Source organism: Channa argus, chromosome 4, assembly GCF_033026475.1.
Source record: "Channa argus isolate prfri chromosome 4, Channa argus male v1.0, whole genome shotgun sequence".
NCBI lineage: Eukaryota > Metazoa > Chordata > Actinopteri > Anabantiformes > Channidae > Channa > Channa argus.
Window position 1 is genome coordinate 12,727,672 of NC_090200.1, and position 19,605 is coordinate 12,747,276.

Genomic DNA, 19,605 nt, shown 5'->3' on the forward strand with positions numbered 1-19,605 from the left:
AACACTTTTATTTAATGGATTTCTTTTTTTCCCTCTGTGTCCCCGTGTAATCTGATCCAACTGACAGACTCTAACTACCCTGTGTTAAATCTGGTAGGCTATTTAGATGGACCTAAAGTACTGAATGTGACTTTTTTTGTGTGTGTGAATAAACGGTCGGAAATTCATAATGAATGATGACGATGACCAATACCATGACAAATAAAACCTAAAATATCTACTCAATCTAGTCAGTCAAATGCACAAATTTGGAATCCAGTCCCACGTGTTAGGTGGCTTTTTACACTGATATAAATTAATATATTTTTCAAAAGAGTGTGTATTACAAACATTGGCTTAGACTAGAAAATAATCGTAAATACAAATCCCTTTCCCTTTAACTTCGTTGGCTTTTATTCTGAAGGGGACGCGAACGTTATCATTCAAGGGCGCATGCGCGAGGACGGAAGCGGCACATTGCAAGCCACAGCTCAACGAGAGAAAAGCAAGAGAAAACACAAGTGAGTTGATATAACAAAACAACATGTTTTATTGCCTAACATTGTTTCAAAATGTTTTGTGAAATCAAATTTGTTGGTAACTTTAGCAATTTAAAACCATGCTTGTTTAAAACATTTTGTTTTGAAACGTGCCACCGGAAGTCCTGCCCAACATTAGCTACAGTTGTTTATACCTAGCTAGTTAGTTAGCTAGCTAACTAATAAACTAAGTTGTAAACTTGCTAGCTCAATAACATTACTTCTGATGCGAAAGAAGTAACGCTCATTAGATTATGTTTTTCTTCCCCAGTGGGTGTCGAATACTAGGATTCAGAAGGTGAAATCTAAACACATAGAGCGCCACATGGAGGCGGTGCTGAAAAACTTGATGAGCACGGCGGAGCTGCTGGCTGTGGCTGCACAGAGCGATGTGGTGTCACAGTGGGATAAGCAAACTGTGAACAGAGCTTTTCACTGGGCCCAGTACTGCGAACATCTGTTTTCTAGGTTTCACAATAAACCCAGCGTGCGGAGGGTGATGGAGAAGCAGCTGCAGCTCACTAATCACAGTTTGCGAGTCGCTTTCCCTGGATACACAGGCGTCTCTTTCTCGGACCTCTCCCGGTGCCAGCACCTTTTGCTCGTTGGGATGTTGAACAATCCTGAGCTACCCTTCTCTATTATGAAAATACTTTTTGACGCCACTCCCGTGAACACCAAAAATAGTGAATTTCAGGATGTTACTGGCCTTTGCAGCCACATCATTCAGTGCAAATCAGCGTGCAAAGTCCTGAGTCCTCTCACAGACCTGTCAGGGGTTGGTGCTGATGCTGAGGTGCAGGGGGGTATGTTGATAGAGAGGATGGGTGCTCTGCTCAGCGAAAGCACTGAAGCCTGTCAGACAGAGCATTTTTTAGACTCGATCCTCCAGGGATATGAAGGAGCAGCAGAACTTTTCTGTATGGTCATCGCTGCAGCTCTGCTGACACCCAAAAATTCAGCTGCAGAATCTGTTTCACAGGATTTTGTCATGAACTGGCTGCAGAAAAAACCCAGTGTGCTGCAGCACATGTGTTTAGCTCTACCTATTGCACTCCTTATGGACCTGACCAAAAGACATGAGAAATTCAGAGACACTTATTGTGATCTTCTAAAAAAATGGGCCTCTGATATGGAGTACAACATAAGTGATGGGGTATGGGTTCACACCAGCACAAACACCACCATGTCCTTCTACAAACTAACTGAGCGTTTTCTCGCCTTGTTTGAGGCCTGTCCCTCTCTGAGGGATGATATGGAAAAAGAGCTAAATGCTTTCAAAATTTCTGATGGAGACTTTGATGTCAGAGGTCTGAGTGTGTGGGGAGACCTCTTGTCAGCTTTAAACAAGTGACGAGAACTGGGCTTTCTCTAGAGTTGTAAAAGGTTTTCTAAATATATTGAAATGTCTATATATCCTGATGCAGTGTGTTACTTGTTCTGGATATTTAACTTAATTTTTGTTTTTATCAGAAGCTTACATAGGATCTTTTCTTTGCTTCTAGGCAGACATTTTAATTACAGTGTTGAAATTTAGGCAACAATTGAAACATTGATAAAAAACAAAAACCTTAGCCTCCTTTTATTACTGTTATTATTAAATTATTATTATATAAATATTGACTCTTGAAAAAGTGTCAAAAAAAAAACACTTGTGGGATCAGCATAAAAACTTTGGTATCATGTCCATATACCATGCTATCTGCTTGACTGCCTTATATTTTTCATGGTAATTACATGTGAACAAATAACTTGGAAGTATATCTTTAACAGCTCGTTCAATTTAAATTATCACAGAAACCAACAGCATATTTGCATTATTTAAATTTACCACATGAAAAAAAATAACGTAAATAAGTCTCACTTTTGTCGACTTGAATGCCTGAAAATACATTCACAGGCTTAATTGTAATAAATACTGAAACCATGTGAATCATGATACTCAATTGATTTTTTTCCTTTAGTCAATACAATTGGATGTTTGTTAAATGGCACCGCTTACAAGCTTTGAACAGATAACATCATAAGCTCCCTTGTAATCACGTGCAGCACGTGACCTGACTGAATTAAATGGAATGAAATTGTCAGTCAGCAAATAGTTCACACTTTAAATTGATCTCTGGAGATTCAAAGCTTCATTTTACAATAATTATATAAATTCTACCTTACTACCAAGTAATTACAGATGTGCTGTTTTAAAATCATTCTATTTGTGCTGATTTCAACAACGCGCAGACCTGTACTGAGAGTAATGAGTTTAATAAAATGTTTTTCAAGACAACAAGCTATTAAAATTGCATTAGGAGGCTGAAGCTTTCTGTAATCTAATTTCTTCTTCACCTCAAATCATGTTCAACTTCTCACACACCATCTGTCAGTATCGCCTCTTCACCACAAAGCTGCACCAGATCTGACTCTAACCATTTGCATTGGTTTATGCTAGTCATGTGACTTGACTGCCAATTCACACATTTAAGGCCTCACCCATGTGTCACAGCACCTCTGCGGCGAGGGATCAATTACTGAGATCTGGTATCTTCAATCAAACTGGCCACAATAGCTGGTATGTGACATAACTCTGAAAGCGTATTAGAGGCCCAGCCCCTGTGTGAAGGTAAACGCCAACACAGCCATGGTTCGTTTAACACACCGTGAAAGTAATTCACATAGGGACAGATAAGGGTCACTGAGTAAGGGGCAGCTTGTACACAACCAATTTATTTTCAACCAGGGAAGAACATATGCATCAGGCTGGGTGGAAACAAACAGTGATTGAAGGGGTTTCACTCCCTCCCGTGTCATAAATAAATGCAAATTTATTTATGTCAGATTTTCAGCATGTTTTGAGATTTGATCTGAGTCAGAAGACTGTGAAGAAAGTAATTAAATATTATCTCATTCAAGACTTCATTTGAACATTTTATTTAACAAACTAACAAGAATATCTCCATGCTATCAAGCAGCACAGGATCATTTAGTCTGTGGGACTGAACACTGGCAGTCTTCTTTTTAGAGTTTGTATTTCTCACTCTTTCTTCGCAGCTTTACACACAAGTGGCAGAACGGGTGAGCAGCCAGGGTGATGATTCAGATGTGTTACTGTCTGACTCCAGTTAGAACACACTTACAACAAACCACAATTAAAACCTGTATCCAAACATGTTTTAGAAAGTATTTTTGATGGGATAAAAACCCACATGCGTAACAACCGATTAAAAAAAATGCTATTATTGTTAGCCTTGTAGAGTCGTTGATTTCTAAATGTGGAGTTATTTAAATGTAAATAATCATTTTCAATTTTGCAGAGGATCCCTCTAATCAAGCATCAAGACCACTTCACTAATATAAAGCAGATGTAAGTACTGGTGATTTTGACATATAAAGAGAAGTGACTTGCCCTCTGCTTTTAACCTCTGAGATAAAATTACAGGGTTGTATTATTAGTGTATCACTTCTAACAATAGGAGGCACAACCAGCCTATAATTGGAGGCTACATTGTTAAATTCACATTAGTTTCTTAGACCCAGATTTTGGTGGTGATACAGTTTTTAGAACACTTCTGCAAGAAAAGAAATACCATATTTGGATTTGAAATTACAACTGAAATATTTCCTCCCCTCACATCTCCTCCCTTGTGTCTTATATTCAGTCCAGTGTAGTATTGTTCTGAATCAGCATGAGGCAACAAACGGCACTGAGACATGCTGAGGGCGACTTGTTCTGTGCCGTCTAAAGGTTTGTGAAGGATAGCATTCATTAAAACTCAAATCCAGCCCCCATCTGGTGTGGTGTGAATAGGGAGTCCTCTGAGGGGTTGGGTTAGAGGGGGAGGGAGGGGGTTAGAGCCCTCCCTTGGCACGTGCCTAAGCCGCTCCAGCCTGGCCCTCGTCTGGCCTCGGTGACAGATCACAGACGCAGGAGGGCCCCACTGCACACCTGTGACCCACTCAGAGGATGCTGATGCGGCCACCATCATCATGCTTGCACCGAGACATAGTGCTTTAATTTTGGTTTGTGGCAGTGAAGCTGTGAGAAAAAGATGAGGGATACTACAGGGTCGAATCAAATGTTGGTGCAGCTTGTGAGAAAACCGATGAAGGATATTCATGTTGTCTTCTGCCATCCCATCAAATTGCATTGTCAGACTCTACTGCTGTAGCTGCAGAAACATTTCTGTATTGTAGCACAGGAGGAGAGCGAGGGGGGCTGCATGGGGGAAAAACAGACAGCAACTACATTTCGGTAAATCTAAAAGGGCAAGTAGAGCTGCAACAAAAAAGCCAAATAATTAATCAAATATTTTGAGTATTGTTTAATCTTATTTTAAAAGTACAAAACCAAAATATTACCTTGTTTAAGCTTTACAAATTTAAAGAAGTGCCTTTCATAATACACTTGATAACTTTTGGCTCTAGGAAAGTATGATGTGCAATTGTTTTAATGCTATATTGAGAAAATAATGTGGAGAACTGAAAAATTAAAATACTCCTTAGATGCAGCTTTAAAGAAGACTTATTGTTATATAGAGTACATTATATATTTTTCCTTTATGTAGAGGAAAAATTTGCAGAATAAATTTATAATTTTGTTGTCCTCTGTCTCTGTGATCTGGCAGTGCTTTTCTACTGAGAGTATCATGTGAAAATCTTATCAGCCTCTTGTTCTTTGTGTGTGATGCTCTGAATATGTTGGACACAGGAGGGTGTGAAGCTGTAACGTCATGTGGGGGAAGGGAGCTGGAGTGACCTGTGATAGATTACCTTACATAAAACTATAGGAAGCCAGAAACCAGATGAAAAACAATTGAATGTAGCAATCTCATTCTTCTGGCGGTGGAAGATACAAGTCTCACTCCACATATAACAGGTCTGAAAATGTTTCTCCATATATGGTAGCATTGTTTCCCTGCTTATTACTGTGGGTGGTATGGGTGTTATAAAACCTAGTTTGGTGCTCATAAATGTTTCAGTAGAAGCTGAAACTAAGCACAGATGAAACTAATGATAGCACACAGTTCTGTGCTGTTTTGAGCTGACTAAGATGGAGGCGTTTTACAGTGGATATAAATCGCAAACGCAGAATTTTTGTCTTGTTTTTGTCCTGACTGCGCATCTTAAGCAGAGACTCATTGCAAAAAAACGAATTTTAAAATTCATGACGATTCAGGAACAACAACAATTATTCATGTTATTTAGTGTATCAGTGGGTGGAGACCAGAGAGTCATAATGCGTTCTTTCATCTGATTTGGGGTGCCAAGCTCTCCATTAATAAAGCAATTAGCAAGCGGGGGAAGGCTGTGTGTGTAAATTGAATTGCCCTGTGGTAGTGTGATGTCATGCTGGAGGGTGTCATAAAACAGTAATTAATTCATTACTGGTTTAAAATCCTAGGTTATGATTACTTTTAACATGTGAAGGAGATTTAAATTTAAAGGAAATTCATGCAAAAGTGTGGATGAAGTGCTGTGTAAAATATAATCTGTAAATTTTGGGATCAGGATGGTAATTGGATGCAGGTTCGTTCTCAGGGGACGAGTGCAACCTCGTCATCAAACACTCATTCTTGCTGGGCCTCATCCTATTACAGTCCCCCAGGAGCCAAACTGCACCTGCCCCGCCGACTGATGACAACTCAGTCCCCATTCACTTGCCATCTTCATTACACAACTGCACAAACAACGGCAACAATATATATTAGTGACAGAGCCTGCAAAAAACACAGAGGGTTGGGTTTACAGGCAGGTAAATGATAGAAGAATTTCCACCTATGAATGAAATGTCTACATAACATTTTGACCAATTACTGTGCTCCCTAACAGGCACATCACCGGTGCAACAGCCATGACCACTAGGGCTGGTTAGGCATGAGAAAACATGTTCCACGTGGCTGGTGACACAGTTGTGTTTCCTGTCAAATTAACATGTGCACCGAGGAGCAGGCAGTGTTGAGGGTTAATGGTTTGCCTTCTCAGCTGAGCAGACAATTGCAGGAGAAGCCAAGGTTTAGTTTAATTGCTGCCACTGCTGCTACTGCAAGTGTTTTAGACACGGAGCTGCTTCCTGTGATAGGAGCATCAATCAACACTGACTCTAGTTTCCCACTGCACATTCAATTGAATCAGACTGTTTATTGGATGCATAAATCAACTTTAACCCACACTCCCACAGACTTGTTGCCTGTCAATCACTTTCTTAGGTGAGATTGGATTTGCACAGGCTGGTGAAGATATTCATGCAGTACAGTCACTAAAAGTGGAAAACCTACATTTAATGGCTACCAGCTGCTCATACATAAGGCTGATCAGATCTCTGATGATGGACACATATCTCGCTCTCAGATTCTTTGTCTGCTTCCTATATGACTCATTCCCATCTGCAGAAGCTTATGGACTTGGTGAGAATCAGGAGCTTGGATTTCTTCAGAGTCTCAGACACCATTAAACTCTTCCTGCTATAGGAAAAAGTTCAAAGTGACATGTGAATGCCTGGGTGTCTGGTTTCCCATAACTATCTACCACCTCACTGACAGACTGTGCTTTGTTGACCTCTGGAACAGTGTACTGGTCCTGCTGCAGGGCAGTGCTGCCACAGAAGGTAATATTAACTCGGTTATTCACGCTATACACAATTCAAACTTAGGAATCAAATCTATTTATCTTGAGAGACTAGGAAATTCTGTAAACATCTGAATTTATCATATTTTAAAAGCTGTGTGTGTTTTTTAGTGTTTTCAGTAACAAATTTTTTTGTTTTAGCTCTAGTTCAAATCACCCTGTATATGACACCATAATATGTAAGTTGTATATAGTTATATATAGTTTTTATATTGCTATTGTTTTATAGGACACTTTTTCGCCTCACAATCACTTCCTTTACTGACTATCAGGTTGACATTAACAGGTAAAAAAACTCATGTTTACTCATGTTACCTTAAGTCTTTTACTAAAAAATATTTAGGTCAAATGAAAACATTTTTTTAATTCATTCAGTCACTTTAATATAAACCAAACTACCAAATGTTCAAAATAATATAAATCCCTTACAGATTTTCACTGGAAGGCATCTTCACCAAACACATTGCATAAAACTAATAGCATTCATTGCTAATAGTTGCTGCAATATTGCTAAATCAGGAGTCAAATCGTATACATGTGTTGCATTAATAACAAGTAACAGCAACAGATTAAAATGCAAATTAAGGTGCACACTGTTTATATTATGTGTTTGTGTGAATTGTTCTTTAAGTGAGGCTAAAATAGTAGCTTAATAATTAAAATATATAAATATGTTAACTCACAGAAGCATAACCTTCCATGTCGCCAAATTTTTTTTTTCTGAATTCAGGCTTCATCTGTGGCATTTCTGTTTTAAAACTCTGTTGTTTAGAGTTAAACAGTATTGATTTGTTGTGTGATTAGATTCAACACAGGATGTGCTCAGTGTGACCCTGTTGACCTCAGAGGTGTAAAATAGAATAAAAAAAATAGAAAAAAATAGAATAAAAACAGAGTATGTTGCAAGTATAAAATACAACATTGTAAATGTTCCATTATAAAAAATGTATTTTGTTAGTTAAAAGTCTGATGGCATTGCTCCTGTTTCTCTCCTTTTAGTTTCCAAGCCACAGTGTTTAGTGCTCTCCAGTGGACTCCAGAGACCCCCGCCAATGATTTACTAACGACAAACCTGGATAAAATGTGAGATACATGACACCGATTGGGGTAGGTGATTGATCTGTTTAGGTAGTCTGCCTCCAGTCTCTTAGGCCCTCTAACCTTCAAGTGAACAGCTGGAGAGAACCATTCCACATGTGCTACAGTTACATATCAAAAAAAGATGACAGAAAACATTTTTTCTGGTTTTTTTTTATAAAATGATATGAGCATTTTATAACACTTTTTGACATTCAACACCTCTTCATTAAACACAATATTAGAAGCCATAAAATCACATTTATCTGTTTACGTAAACTTCAGGCACAACGCCATTATAGCATCTTTTGGTTATCTTAAACATTTGTAAATATTCATATAGTTTAAACATCCTTGCAAATTTCATACAGCATATGAAGAAAGTGTTCAAATAGCAAATAAAGTCAGGTGGAAGAGCCAGCTATTAATTCATGTGGTCCACTCAAACGTGACAATATCAAAGTGTCAATAAAGTACTTTTGGTGACAGTGAGAACAACCAAGAAACACAGAGAGATCACAAAACCTGGTTGTCCAAATACAGTACTGCATTCCTCGCTGTCCAAATGCAACAACATGTCCCGCATCATGAGCACTAAAGCTGGATTCTCCGGACACTAGTAATTTGTTAAAACACACAACTTAATGTTGATCATCACATGACTCCAAAACAATTACAGTTAGATACAGCAAGCCAGTGTTATATTACAAAACAGAATGTGATGGGTGGCGGCTGGTACATAGAATTTATTGCAGTGCACACCAAACATCAATAAACAATGTCTTCTGAGCAATCGCCTTAGAAACATTTTTGATTTGTCTCACATCATGACCAAAACCTGATTATGAAAGTTAATTTTGTTATTTATAACGGCAGAAGACACTTATCTAAGAACAAAGCATTAGGCTGAATGAGGATCGCGAGGCAGCTGCATCTGAAACATTGATCTGAGCAAATTCATGCAACAAACACACACTAAAATCTACAGTTCACTCACGCTATTTTTGTCTTATCGTGTCGTACAGGCCTCGCTCAAGAAGAAGAAGACCTTTTTTGCAAGCAGACATCTCCCTGAAAAGGTACTGTCCATGAAAAATATGGCCTTTTATATTAATGTTAACACAGATCAACGACCCAAATCCACAATAGTCTCACAGAAACAGTATACAGATATATACAGTACATAAAACACATTTGAGAAACAATAAAATCTTGTTTTTAGAATACTTATAGTTTCAGTGCAATCAGAGTGATGTTTCAGAGAAAGACCCTACTGTATATGATGGTCAGCTGCAGTGTCATCTGGCTCATGTTGTTCAAGTAGATAGATGAGGTTTGGGTGCCTACAAAGCACAACACAGGCCTGCACTTTTGTTTGCAGCCGCTATCTGTATAGTGAATCCCTACTGTAGGTAGATGTGACGAGAAACGTGTGAGGATCTACTGAGGACTGTTCTGCATTGCAGTTAACTATTTCTATAAATTGGCTTTTTGAAACTAGTAACTGTTTTACTTGAACACACAGCATGGATTTAAATTTCTATTATAATGCTTATTTGTGCAATCAGGGTTGGAGAGTCTGTTGTTGTAAGCAGACTCACCACAGCTGTCGGCTTTAAGAGTAGCCTCGCTCAGCGTACATCTTTCCTGCAGGTTCCTGTACATACTCCTCTGTCTTATCCCAGTCCTGCACCCATCCTCCGTTGAGCTGTGCTGTGGCCCCGTAGCTTTTAGCTGGACCGCCCATGGCTCCGTAACTCTGCGTGATGTCCCCCGTCTCTTCGGCCAGCTCGTCCTCATCAACGAAGCCGCACTTTTCTTCGCTGGTGTCTTCAGGATCGGCCCATGGCTGTTTCTCCCCAGATGCAAAGATCCCATAAAACACAACGCCCCCATAATGCACGAGGGAAGCAATGAGGAAGACATACTGCCACTCTTCCCGGGTCTAGGGACAAAAAAAAAAAATAGTTGTAGCCTGATTGAGTCCTTAAAATCGTTTGACACCGAATTTCTCAATCCCTTTCTTACTATGAGCAGTGGGATTCCACAAAGTTCTGTCAAAATATAAACAGTTTTGGTTATTTACCATGAAAAACTCTTTCTCTGGTATTGGTCTCCTAAGTAGTAGCTTATATAGTTGAATTTTATAGACAACAGCAGCTGATGTCACATATCTGACAACAGGTGTAGTAGTGTTTGCGTTCCCCAGCCACTGTGAAGCAAATCGGATCAAACCACATCCTCATAGTCTTGATGAAGCAGACTAGTTTTAGGGGGGTTAATAATGACACCTATTAACAAAACCACTTCATCCTCGAATGTTGCACAATTGGTGATGAATGAATGAATTGGTGATGAATATAAATATAAATTAAGGAAAAGGCTTGAAGATTTGAAAACTCTCTGCTATACTCACCTTGTTTTTTGTCATTGCTCCCACTATAAGAGGGCAGACCATCCCTGACAGGGTACCCACACCGTTGGATATGCCCATGAGGATGCTGGCATAGCGAGGAGCAATGTCTAGATGGTTGACATTGAAACCTACAGCAAGAGAGAGTTAGCATCTGAGTTTTGCATTCTTCTGTCTGGAGAATTTGAGCTAGAATTTGATTTAAGACTTACCTGATATTGCAAAACCACTAAAACCCACCGCCAGAACTAAGAAAGAGATTGCCACCCCCTTACTATGAGAATAACCAACCACTAATAAGAGAGTGGCCTCCATGCCAAACCCTGAAAACAACATGACAAGAGTTAATTGGTGCACTAAGGCAGAATACATCTATAATATCACGGTGAGAGTAAAAGACCTGCTTATTAAAGCCTTACCTCCACAGTTCATGATTTTCCGTACCGTAGTGGTGGACATGATGTTGTGGGTCCGCAGGTAGTCTGCTAACTGGCCTCCTAAGGGCACGATGATGGTCATGACCAAGTGAGGAAGAGCTGACAGCATTCCAACCTGAGAAAACATCAAACACTAGTCTGGAGAAAATGTGAGAGCTACAAAGAGATTGTCACAACGAATGTGATTTTTCCGGAACTTAGAAAAAATCTTTGTCATTGCACGAGGGCAATAATTCACCTGCAATAATCACAACATCCCTACAGTCTCATCCCAAAGCTGTGTTACAGCTGGCAGACCGGCTTGACTGATGCTCCACATCCTCACAGGAGGTTAAATTTTATTGCATGTTTAAGATTAGCTTGCTTCTGTTGTTTGGAGGGCACAATAATTTACAAATGTTCTAAAATTAACAATTTAGTCCACAAAAATAACGTGTTTAAAGATATTTTTAGGGCTGATTCCAGGCATTATTGGGGATTTATTTACCTTGCTGATTTCAAAGCCAAACACCTCTTCAAAGTAAGCTGGTTGGCTGATGAGGAGCAGATAAAAGGTCCAGCTCCTGCAGAAGTTGGCCACAATGATTGCATAGACAGGCATGGAAGTGAAAAATTTCCTCCAGGGGGTCTTGTATTTCTATGAAAACAAGCAGAGAATCAGCTGGATGTACAGTAGTTGGAGTGGTCTCATCAATCAAGGGATACAGATTGCGAACTCACCTCCATCGCACCCATCAGTTGGGCACTTTCACCAATGCTCTCCTCGATGTAACGACGCTCCTCAATGGTGATGGTCGGATGCTCTGCTGGGCTCTCGTAGGACACCAAGATCCAGAACATGTACCAAACTATCCCAAAAGATCCTGAACAGATCATAGGGCTAGTTTTAACAATGAAACCTGTATTTAACCTCACACGTCACCTGCCCCTGGGTCAATTTTTACTATTGGAGGTAGTTCAGCGCCATAAATTTCTATTTCAAATATTAGCAAAGAGTCCAAAGTATCCAAAGACACCAGATGTCTGTCTGACATTTTGAGAAATTTACATAAAATCATGCAGCAGATGTGTAGAACATTTCCAAATGACAGAATAATGCTGCCACAACAAACATGGAGTCTTGGGTTTGAATATTTCGCCATAAACATCATAAAACTTCAGTCAAAAGCTGCAGCAAGCGGATACAGAATTAATTATAATACTGTCAGACAGCGTGGAAAATATGATTATTTTTCAAACTTAGTGAAATAAAGTTGGAACTCGTGTATGTAACGTTAACCAAAAAGGAGCTGCGTGTTATAATTAAGTCTTTTATTTCTTTTGATATTTGTCTTTGGTCTGTGACACTCACCGTACACATAGAAGACAGAGGACCACCCAGTGTATTGGACCAGGATCCCAGCCAGAGGCATGGCGATCACTGCACCAGCGTAGGACCCTAAACAACACAAAATATTACGAGCAGGCAGAATTTGGTCCTGGCTGCTTGTTAAGAGAGCATTGTTGTCCCAGTGTTACAAATGTGTGACGTACACACACTTACACCCATTTTAAGAACAATATTTGTGTCTTTGCGTTGCTGTATAAAAGTGAAAAGGGTGAGAACACTAATGCTTTGTTGCATTTTCACAAAATCATGACTATGTGTGTAGATTTGGTACCACAGAAGGAGATGGTTGCCAGACGACTCCTTTCCAGCGGTGGAGCCCATTTACTCCAGATGCCATGGCAGGCGGGATAAGTCACTCCCTGCGCAAATGACATTACAGCCACGTTTTTCATTTGATCAGATTGTTTCGACACGTTTTACAACATTTTACACTATAAACAACTGACATGTTTTGTCCCAGTTTGACTTGTTACAATTCATCAAAAAAGACTAGTAACTGTTCTTTGAGTCAATAGCACATAATGGGAAGATATTCTGCTTGATTGACATAGTTTGATCTTATTTCCCAAAGACACACAAGATAAATTGTAGTCAATAACAAACAAACTGACATGCATTGCAGCTGACCTTTCTAATAAAGACTAATGGGCTGGGTGTGAGTCAGTACAATTTCAGGCTTACTTTCTACTTTGCAGAGAAGAAGCGAATTGCTTCTATTAAATCTTCATTACAGTCTAAGTGGCATACAATCAACTATTGATAGACACAAATTGCTGGGGCTTGCAGTGGGGGGCACCCTGAATTGCTAATGTTTAATTTGCAGTAATAAGTCGATGGACGCTGGGCACAGACGGTCTATCTCTCTCCGTCTCTCTGGTCATGAGCTGCCATTGAAACAGCATCCATGTGCAGCTAAACAAAAACGCAAGAAGATGACCTTGAGTCTGATGATAGCGTCTCTTTCTGAAATTGTTTCCTTTCTGTTGAGCTGTGGGAGACGCCTACATCAAGTGCTTTTTATTCCTTTTGTTCCATGGGTTTCTATGTGAACGTGGAGCTGCTTCAGCCAGGTAAACCAACACACAAGCCCTTCTATTCAGGTTTTTTTTTTTTTAACTGTTTGCTGTTTTTGAGCTGCTCTGACAATTGTATACACCATAATGAACAGCATTTCTTCACAATGGGCTCAATTGTCCAGGCCAAAGAGAAAGCCTGGGAGTTTGGTATGAATAGAAGATTTCAGTAAAACCCAGTTAAATATTGAATGTCAGAACATCATTCATTAAAGGATGAGTTGAGCTCTCTGTTTGATAATAAGGTATCATTTCTGAGTCTTTCAAAATGTCAAGGTTTGATGTGCAAACTGTGCAGCATTACCTCCACCAGCCCTTGCAATATCCTCACAAAGATGACACATCCATAGTGTGCTCGGGCAGCGGAGGGGATGAACATGTTCAGGGTGGATGTCAGCACGATGGCAGCTCCGAAGACTCTGGATAAACAGTGTGTTGGTGTTATTTGTCAAAATGTCATCAAAACAAAATCATTGTATTATTCAGCATGGAAAATGGGAGAAATATTGATCAATGTAGACTACATCACATAGATTTACACTGAATATAGAATACTATATAGTTTAAATCTAAATTTCTTCACAATACACACTCATAAGGAAAATAAATCAATGCTAATTGGCTGCCAAACACATAGAGCAGGCGGTTATTCAGTTTCCAGGGGAGTGAAGACAGGAGGTGTTTGCAGCAGAAGGCGTCAGTGGGCTCAGCTGACTTGGCATGATGAGGCTCTTCATCTTTGCATCTTATTCATGCTCATTTTCTCTGAGAAAAAATGTCTTCAATAATCCTAAAATATAGTTTGCCATAGCCGAGTTTATCTGCTCCTGTATTTACATGATTTTCTAAGAAATTTTTGTCGTAATGACTTGTTCTTCATCCAAGTTTTACAGACGCGTTGTTCTCTGCTCCTTTTGAATAAATGTAGTTAGGGGTTTTCTAATGTGATATATGTGCGCTGTGGTCCATTGAAATCATACTAAAATCATTAACTGGAAGCATATTTTACATAAGGCTTTGGCTGGTATGGTTGCCATGCCTGTGAACATAAAGGATTAGACATGGTCGTCCCCTGGGAGCTCATTAACATGAGGAGGCACGCCTGGCGGGCGTCAGCCAAATCCCCAGTTTATCTGCTGTAAGGTCAGGCTCCTTTCTTTAAACCAGAGCTCCTCTGGGCTGACTAACACAATATCACACCTACATTTCAAAAATGGAGTCTGACATTAGGAAAACTTAATTCATAGCTCTCCCACATTATTTGTTCGTAGGTTATTTCCAGACAAAATTGAGTGTTTCACCTGTTTGCAGCCAGTCTTGAGGAGATATATCCTCCCGGAATCTGAGTAACTATGTAACCCCAGAAGAAGGATCCATGAATCATCCCCACAGTCTCTGGGTCCCAGTTGAATTTTGCTTTCTTTTAGACACACAAAAATAAAGACACATATTTTTAACAGGTTTAAAATGCGGAGACATATCCGTTAGGGTGTAGGGCTGTCGATTGGCAATTTTTTTCAAAAATATATCTATTTAATCTAAAGTTTTAAGGCATTTCTAAGCTCGGTCGTCTAGCAGATTTCCAAGACAATTACAAATAACAATTACTGAACTATAACATGCGCCCCTGAAGGCTCGATTCAGGTGGTCCAGGTGTGTTTAACCAGTGAATCCTCTATTACCTCTGGCCCCAACACCCCTAACACGTGCATGGTTTTCATGGGCGGATTTACACGCACCTCTTTGATGATGATCTTGCCGTTTTGATGGATTGTGCTGTTGTTGACCATGCTGACAATGGCCACACCCAAGTTACACCGGATACCGAAGGAGATGCAGAAGCCAAGACCGCTCAGCATAGCGATGATGTATCTGCGCGGAAGCCCGAAACAGGTGCAGTCGCACAGGGGCGCCTTGCGCTCCTGGTCCGCCTTGGGTCTCCCATCCTCTGTCAGCTCGATCGCTTCACCTGTTTGCTGCCGCTTTTCCAACCTCCTGCACAACAAACCGATTTCATGCCTTTTTTGTGTGTATGTAGTTTGTTTAATCGATAGTCTAAACCTAGATGTGGGAAATCAAACATCCATCAAAAGAAGCAAAACCGAGAACTACCACTGGAAATCTATGATTGCATTCGTTTTTTGCATAGAAATCCCATCTACACACTTCAGTATTTATTCCCAACCCTCGTTTCCCGCTTATGCTTATACACAGAAATGCTGCTCCCTTTCTTTGAAATGCGCTCTTTCAGGCCTTAAAAACCTATTTATTTTCTTCTTTTAAGTGGACACTTAGGCCTTAAAGCCTGCACCGTTTTAGTTCAGCTCAAAATGGGTTTTTCGTTCTCTGCTTACACGTTTCTGTAAAAGAAAAGAAACAAACTGGCAAATAAAGAGAAAATGACCTTCATACCGCAATGCAGCAACATCAGCATCCCGGTTGTTTAGAGTTAATTTCTCAGGTTATATTTTTTTGACTAACTCATAAATATAACGTTGGCATTTTTGCTTTGGCTCAAACGCGGGCTTAGAACAAACAGGTTTAAGGTTATTTTAAAAATAAAATTGAACGTGAAATGTAAAGGCCCCTTCCAATGAAATCCCAGGCCTGCTACAGCTTAAAGGAAACAAACTGATTTTTTGAGTCACGTTTCAATGTTGCAGCTTGGAATCAAATTCAACGCGTGAAAGACATTTAAGAAATAAAAACTAAACGAAAAAATGTGGATATGGTCATCTAGAAGGCGTGGATCCTAAACATGCTTTGTGTTTTCAGAGGATCTGTGTAAAATTCGTTAATATTCTGATTAAAGATTTAACCGCTGGACGTTTATTTAAAAGTGACAGCGTTTAATTTAAATATGTGTGAAAATCTGTTCCTCTCCCTGCTATGATTTTGACTCAAAATCTGTTTGCATTCACCTATCAGCTTTTCTTTGGACTACACTTAATTGTGATAAAAAATAATGTACACTAAGTTAACTGATATGAAGTCCATCGATCTCTTAGATACATAAGGTATAGATATCTTCCGACCATGTGTCACGACTCGTTCTGATTCATTAATTATTAAAAAACACCCACAGCTGCTGGTGGAGGGGATCATCCTCCAGGGAAATAGCTGATCCTTAAATATTCGGGCCACACGACTCTGCTTTCAGCATCCTGTCCGTGATTCATCTCGTGAAGACGACATTTTGCTCTTGATTAAACTGTAATTCAGGAATAAAACCCTCCAGATGTTTAAAGGGCGTTCAAAACATCTGGATATTTTGTGCTTTTAATTTCTCCCAGTAGATCCTGTTGTGTGATTAAAAGACATGGTTCCATGTTAGTTTATTAGTCTTACCTGTACAGATTCCCCAGGGCCTTTCCTGCGATTTGTTTTAATCCCTCTTTAGAGGTAGGAAGAGCTCTTTGCTTGCCTGGCTCCATATCCAATTTCTCTTAAAAAAAAATCTATAATACTATAACAAATGGAAATGCAGCAATAATTAGCATATTGTTCAGATGTTATTCCAAATAACGCGCCTCTTTCTTTTAAACAAAAAACGCCTCGGTGTACCGAAAAAGAGGAGCCAGAAAATGGAGAAAGAGGAGAAACACGTTCGGTCTGAAAGCGCTGGTTTCACAGTCACAAAACAGCAATCAAATAAGTCCGCTTTTGCCTTGCGCCTTGCGTTACTCCGTGCAGTGCCATCTTAAGATCCAGTCAGCGATTAGAAAACTGTAAAATACAATCAAAGTTGAAGTTCTTTAGTATTCTCTTGTTGGGAAACAAGAAAAGCTTCCACTGGGGTAGGTCTGAGGGGCTCCGGTCTAATCAGAGGTGAGGATCTCCGGTGCAGCCGGAGCAGCTTCAGCACCGTGGACAGCGCACAGCTCGTCTACCTGTCAGCGGCTCCGTGCGGCGCAGCGCCCCTCCTCCTCCCTCCGCTCTCACCGCTCCTCTCCTCTATTCAATTACTTCTACTAAAAACCTTGTAACGCTGACAATCACCTATTGCTTGGCCCCTGTCCTCCGATCGTATCTAAATACATACAAGGATTTAAGGATGAGCTCCCACCACTTATAAACCACAGATTAATCTGCAGACACAAAGCAGTGATCATCCTCCACCATCTCGTCTTTCTTTATAGGGTTCAGGATACTTCATCCTTTGGCGTTTACAAGCTGCGTTAACACTTTACCTTAGCAATAATGGGTTGTTTTCACTCAACTGAACAAACTGGGAATTTACATTTTTTACATGTATGAATTAACACACGCTTTTCACGCATGTGGAGCCGGACTGTACAGTAGTACAGTACGCAGTCAACCACGAAGAGGCAGTGTTGTGTAAGAAGCCCAGCCCTTATCTGATGAGATGAAGTGAGATAAAGGAGACTGAAAACCATTGTTCACAATTGTGTATTTATCTGATTCAACTAACAAAACAGGCGAATACACCGATAACACAAATGTTTTCTATACAGTTTAATGATGTCTGACACAAGTAGTATACATTTCTATAGCTTATTAGGATTCAGGTGCAGGCGGTGCGCACACAGGTGTGACAGAAGCCACCCTCTGTCGTTTCCTCATCTTCATCCGGGTCTTCTTAGATATCACTGAGGCGACCTGCATGCCGGTACACTGGGAGAACATGCCAGCAAAAGTGGCCTGGAACTCCTTCCTAAACTGGCGGCCTATGATGCAGCTGAACAGCGGGTTAACGCATGTGATGAGGCTGCAGAAGCAGATTTCCAGGCAGAAGGCCAGGTCTGGGGGCTGCCACGAGGCGGGGCTGTCAGGGTAGACTGACCGTATCATAATGGATGCGTTGCGGCTCAGGTGGTAGGGCAGGTAAAACAAGGCGAAGAGAACCAGCGCCGCGCACAGCACCCGCCGAAGGCGCCGCCGCTTGTTGTGCGGGTCATGTCGACAGCGCCGGCTGCGCAGCTCTCTGATCGTGCGCAGGCCGCAGTAGCAGATGGAGAGCAGCGGGAAGAGGAAACCGATAATGGAACATAAAAGGGAAAAAGGGAGGCTCTCAGTGGTCTCACTAAGCAGAATGTACAGCGTGCAGATTGTGCGATTGCTCCCAGGGCAAGTCTGAACCAGAGTCATGCTGGCAACAGGTATGCTGAGGACCAGAGTGGCCACCCAGACCGCCACACATAGCAGGCAAGTCTTCCTTCGGCCCAGCAGCACTAGAGAGCGCAGCGGGTGCACGATGGCCACGTACCGGTCCACACTGATGCAGGTAACGAAGAAGATGCTGAGGTAGAAGTAGTTGTGGTAGAGCATCCTCACGGCCGTGCAGAGCGGCAGCCCCAGTCTCCAGTACAGATGGTCCAGATGATAGTTAATGAGGAAAGGTAAGGCCAGAAGCCAGGAGGTGTCAGCCAGAGTCAGGTTGAAAAGGAACACCGTGCTGCGGGTCCAACGCCGGAGCCGTTGAAAGAAAACCCAGAGGGAGATCAGGTTTAGGGGCAGCCCGAGGATCAGCACCACAAGGTAGAAGGATGGCATCACGTAGAGCACGACCACCGGTAAACGTTGATGAGTGTCCAGGTCACAGAAGACTTCCTCTGGAGGCTGGACGGTCACAGGCACAGAGCTTCAGTTTGGGGTTAAGATATGCAGTAAAGACAGTTTGTTTGCCAACTGATGCTATATAATAAAATCTCCTTTGTGGAAAAGCTTAATTGGAAACTGATGGTAGCCCACTGCAAATACAAAGGTATTTGCCCTCATAGAAAAACGTGCTAAGCTTATTAACCATCCTCTGTAATAACTAGAATCTAATTATTTAAAAAAAAAATCTAATTACCTCATAGACAAAATATTTGAAATCACAAATAACTTTACCAGCCTACCTGAAAATGAGTGTTGCCCATGTCGCTTTGTGAAAGTGCCAAGAGAAACGACCCTGCCTTCAAATTTCAGTGTAAAACACACCCACCAGTGTGAGCAAACACTGCATAGTTATCAGCGTTCTTTCAGGCCATCTGTCATGTGAACAGAAACTTTCATGTCCTCAGTAAAGAAGCCGATGGGCTACAGCCCTCAGGACTGATCCAAACATGTGGAGCAATAC

At 40.8% G+C, this 19,605-nt stretch overlaps 3 protein-coding genes across 4 annotated transcripts; 1 reads left to right on the forward strand and 2 right to left on the reverse strand.

Moving 5' to 3' along the window:
* The first annotated feature begins 378 nt into the window (after nt 1–378).
* Nucleotides 379–3,737, forward strand: fancf (FA complementation group F). The gene is made up of 2 exons (XM_067500039.1): nt 379–500; nt 790–3,737. The coding sequence occupies exon 2, from the start codon at nt 844–846 to the stop codon at nt 1,870–1,872; it is 1,029 nt and encodes a 342-aa protein (XP_067356140.1). The 5' UTR covers nt 379–500; nt 790–843; the 3' UTR covers nt 1,873–3,737.
* Nucleotides 3,738–8,349: 4,612 nt separating this feature from the next.
* slc17a6a (solute carrier family 17 member 6a) lies at nt 8,350–17,758 on the reverse strand. Of its 2 annotated transcripts, none has more exons than XM_067500009.1 (12): nt 16,872–17,758; nt 15,263–15,518; nt 14,825–14,943; nt 13,828–13,942; nt 12,722–12,809; nt 12,412–12,498; nt 11,781–11,923; nt 11,548–11,697; nt 11,043–11,175; nt 10,836–10,946; nt 10,627–10,754; nt 8,350–10,155 (listed from the first exon to the last, which is right to left on the reverse strand). In XM_067500009.1, exons 1-12 carry the CDS (start codon nt 16,955–16,957, stop codon nt 9,826–9,828), a joined length of 1,746 nt encoding a protein of 581 aa, XP_067356110.1. In that variant the 5' UTR covers nt 16,958–17,758; the 3' UTR covers nt 8,350–9,825. The 2 variants fall into 2 exon arrangements, with proteins under 2 accessions (XP_067356110.1, XP_067356111.1); XM_067500010.1 differs by lacking the exon at nt 16,872–17,758 and adding an exon at nt 16,607–16,743.
* A 117-nt stretch (nt 17,759–17,875) lies between these two features.
* Nucleotides 17,876–19,498, reverse strand: LOC137125083 (P2Y purinoceptor 3-like). The gene is made up of 2 exons (XM_067500030.1): nt 19,385–19,498; nt 17,876–19,103 (listed from the first exon to the last, which is right to left on the reverse strand). The coding sequence occupies exons 1-2, from the start codon at nt 19,403–19,405 to the stop codon at nt 18,042–18,044; spliced, it is 1,083 nt and encodes a 360-aa protein (XP_067356131.1). The 5' UTR covers nt 19,406–19,498; the 3' UTR covers nt 17,876–18,041.
* Between the last annotated feature and the right edge of the window lie 107 nt (nt 19,499–19,605).

Excerpts from the sequence above, each read along its gene's own strand:
- LOC137125083 (XM_067500030.1), bottom strand. The coding sequence starts at position 19,405 with ATGGGCAACACTCATTTTCAG. Across the intron at positions 19,104-19,384 it reads TGGGCAACACTCATTTTCAG|CCTCCAGAGGAAGTCTTCTG; the intron begins GTAGGCTGGTAA and ends GTGACCGTCCAG.
- slc17a6a (XM_067500009.1), bottom strand. The coding sequence starts at position 16,957 with ATGGAGCCAGGCAAGCAAAGAGCTCTTCCTACCTCTAAAGAGGGATTA. Across the intron at positions 13,943-14,824 it reads TCAAGACTGGCTGCAAACAG|AGTCTTCGGAGCTGCCATCG; the intron begins GTGAAACACTCA and ends CTGTTTATCCAG. Across the intron at positions 10,755-10,835 it reads TAGTGGTTTTGCAATATCAG|GTTTCAATGTCAACCATCTA; the intron begins GTAAGTCTTAAA and ends CTCTTGCTGTAG.
- fancf (XM_067500039.1), top strand. The coding sequence starts at position 844 with ATGGAGGCGGTGCTGAAAAACTTGATGAGCACGGCGGAGCTGCTGGCT.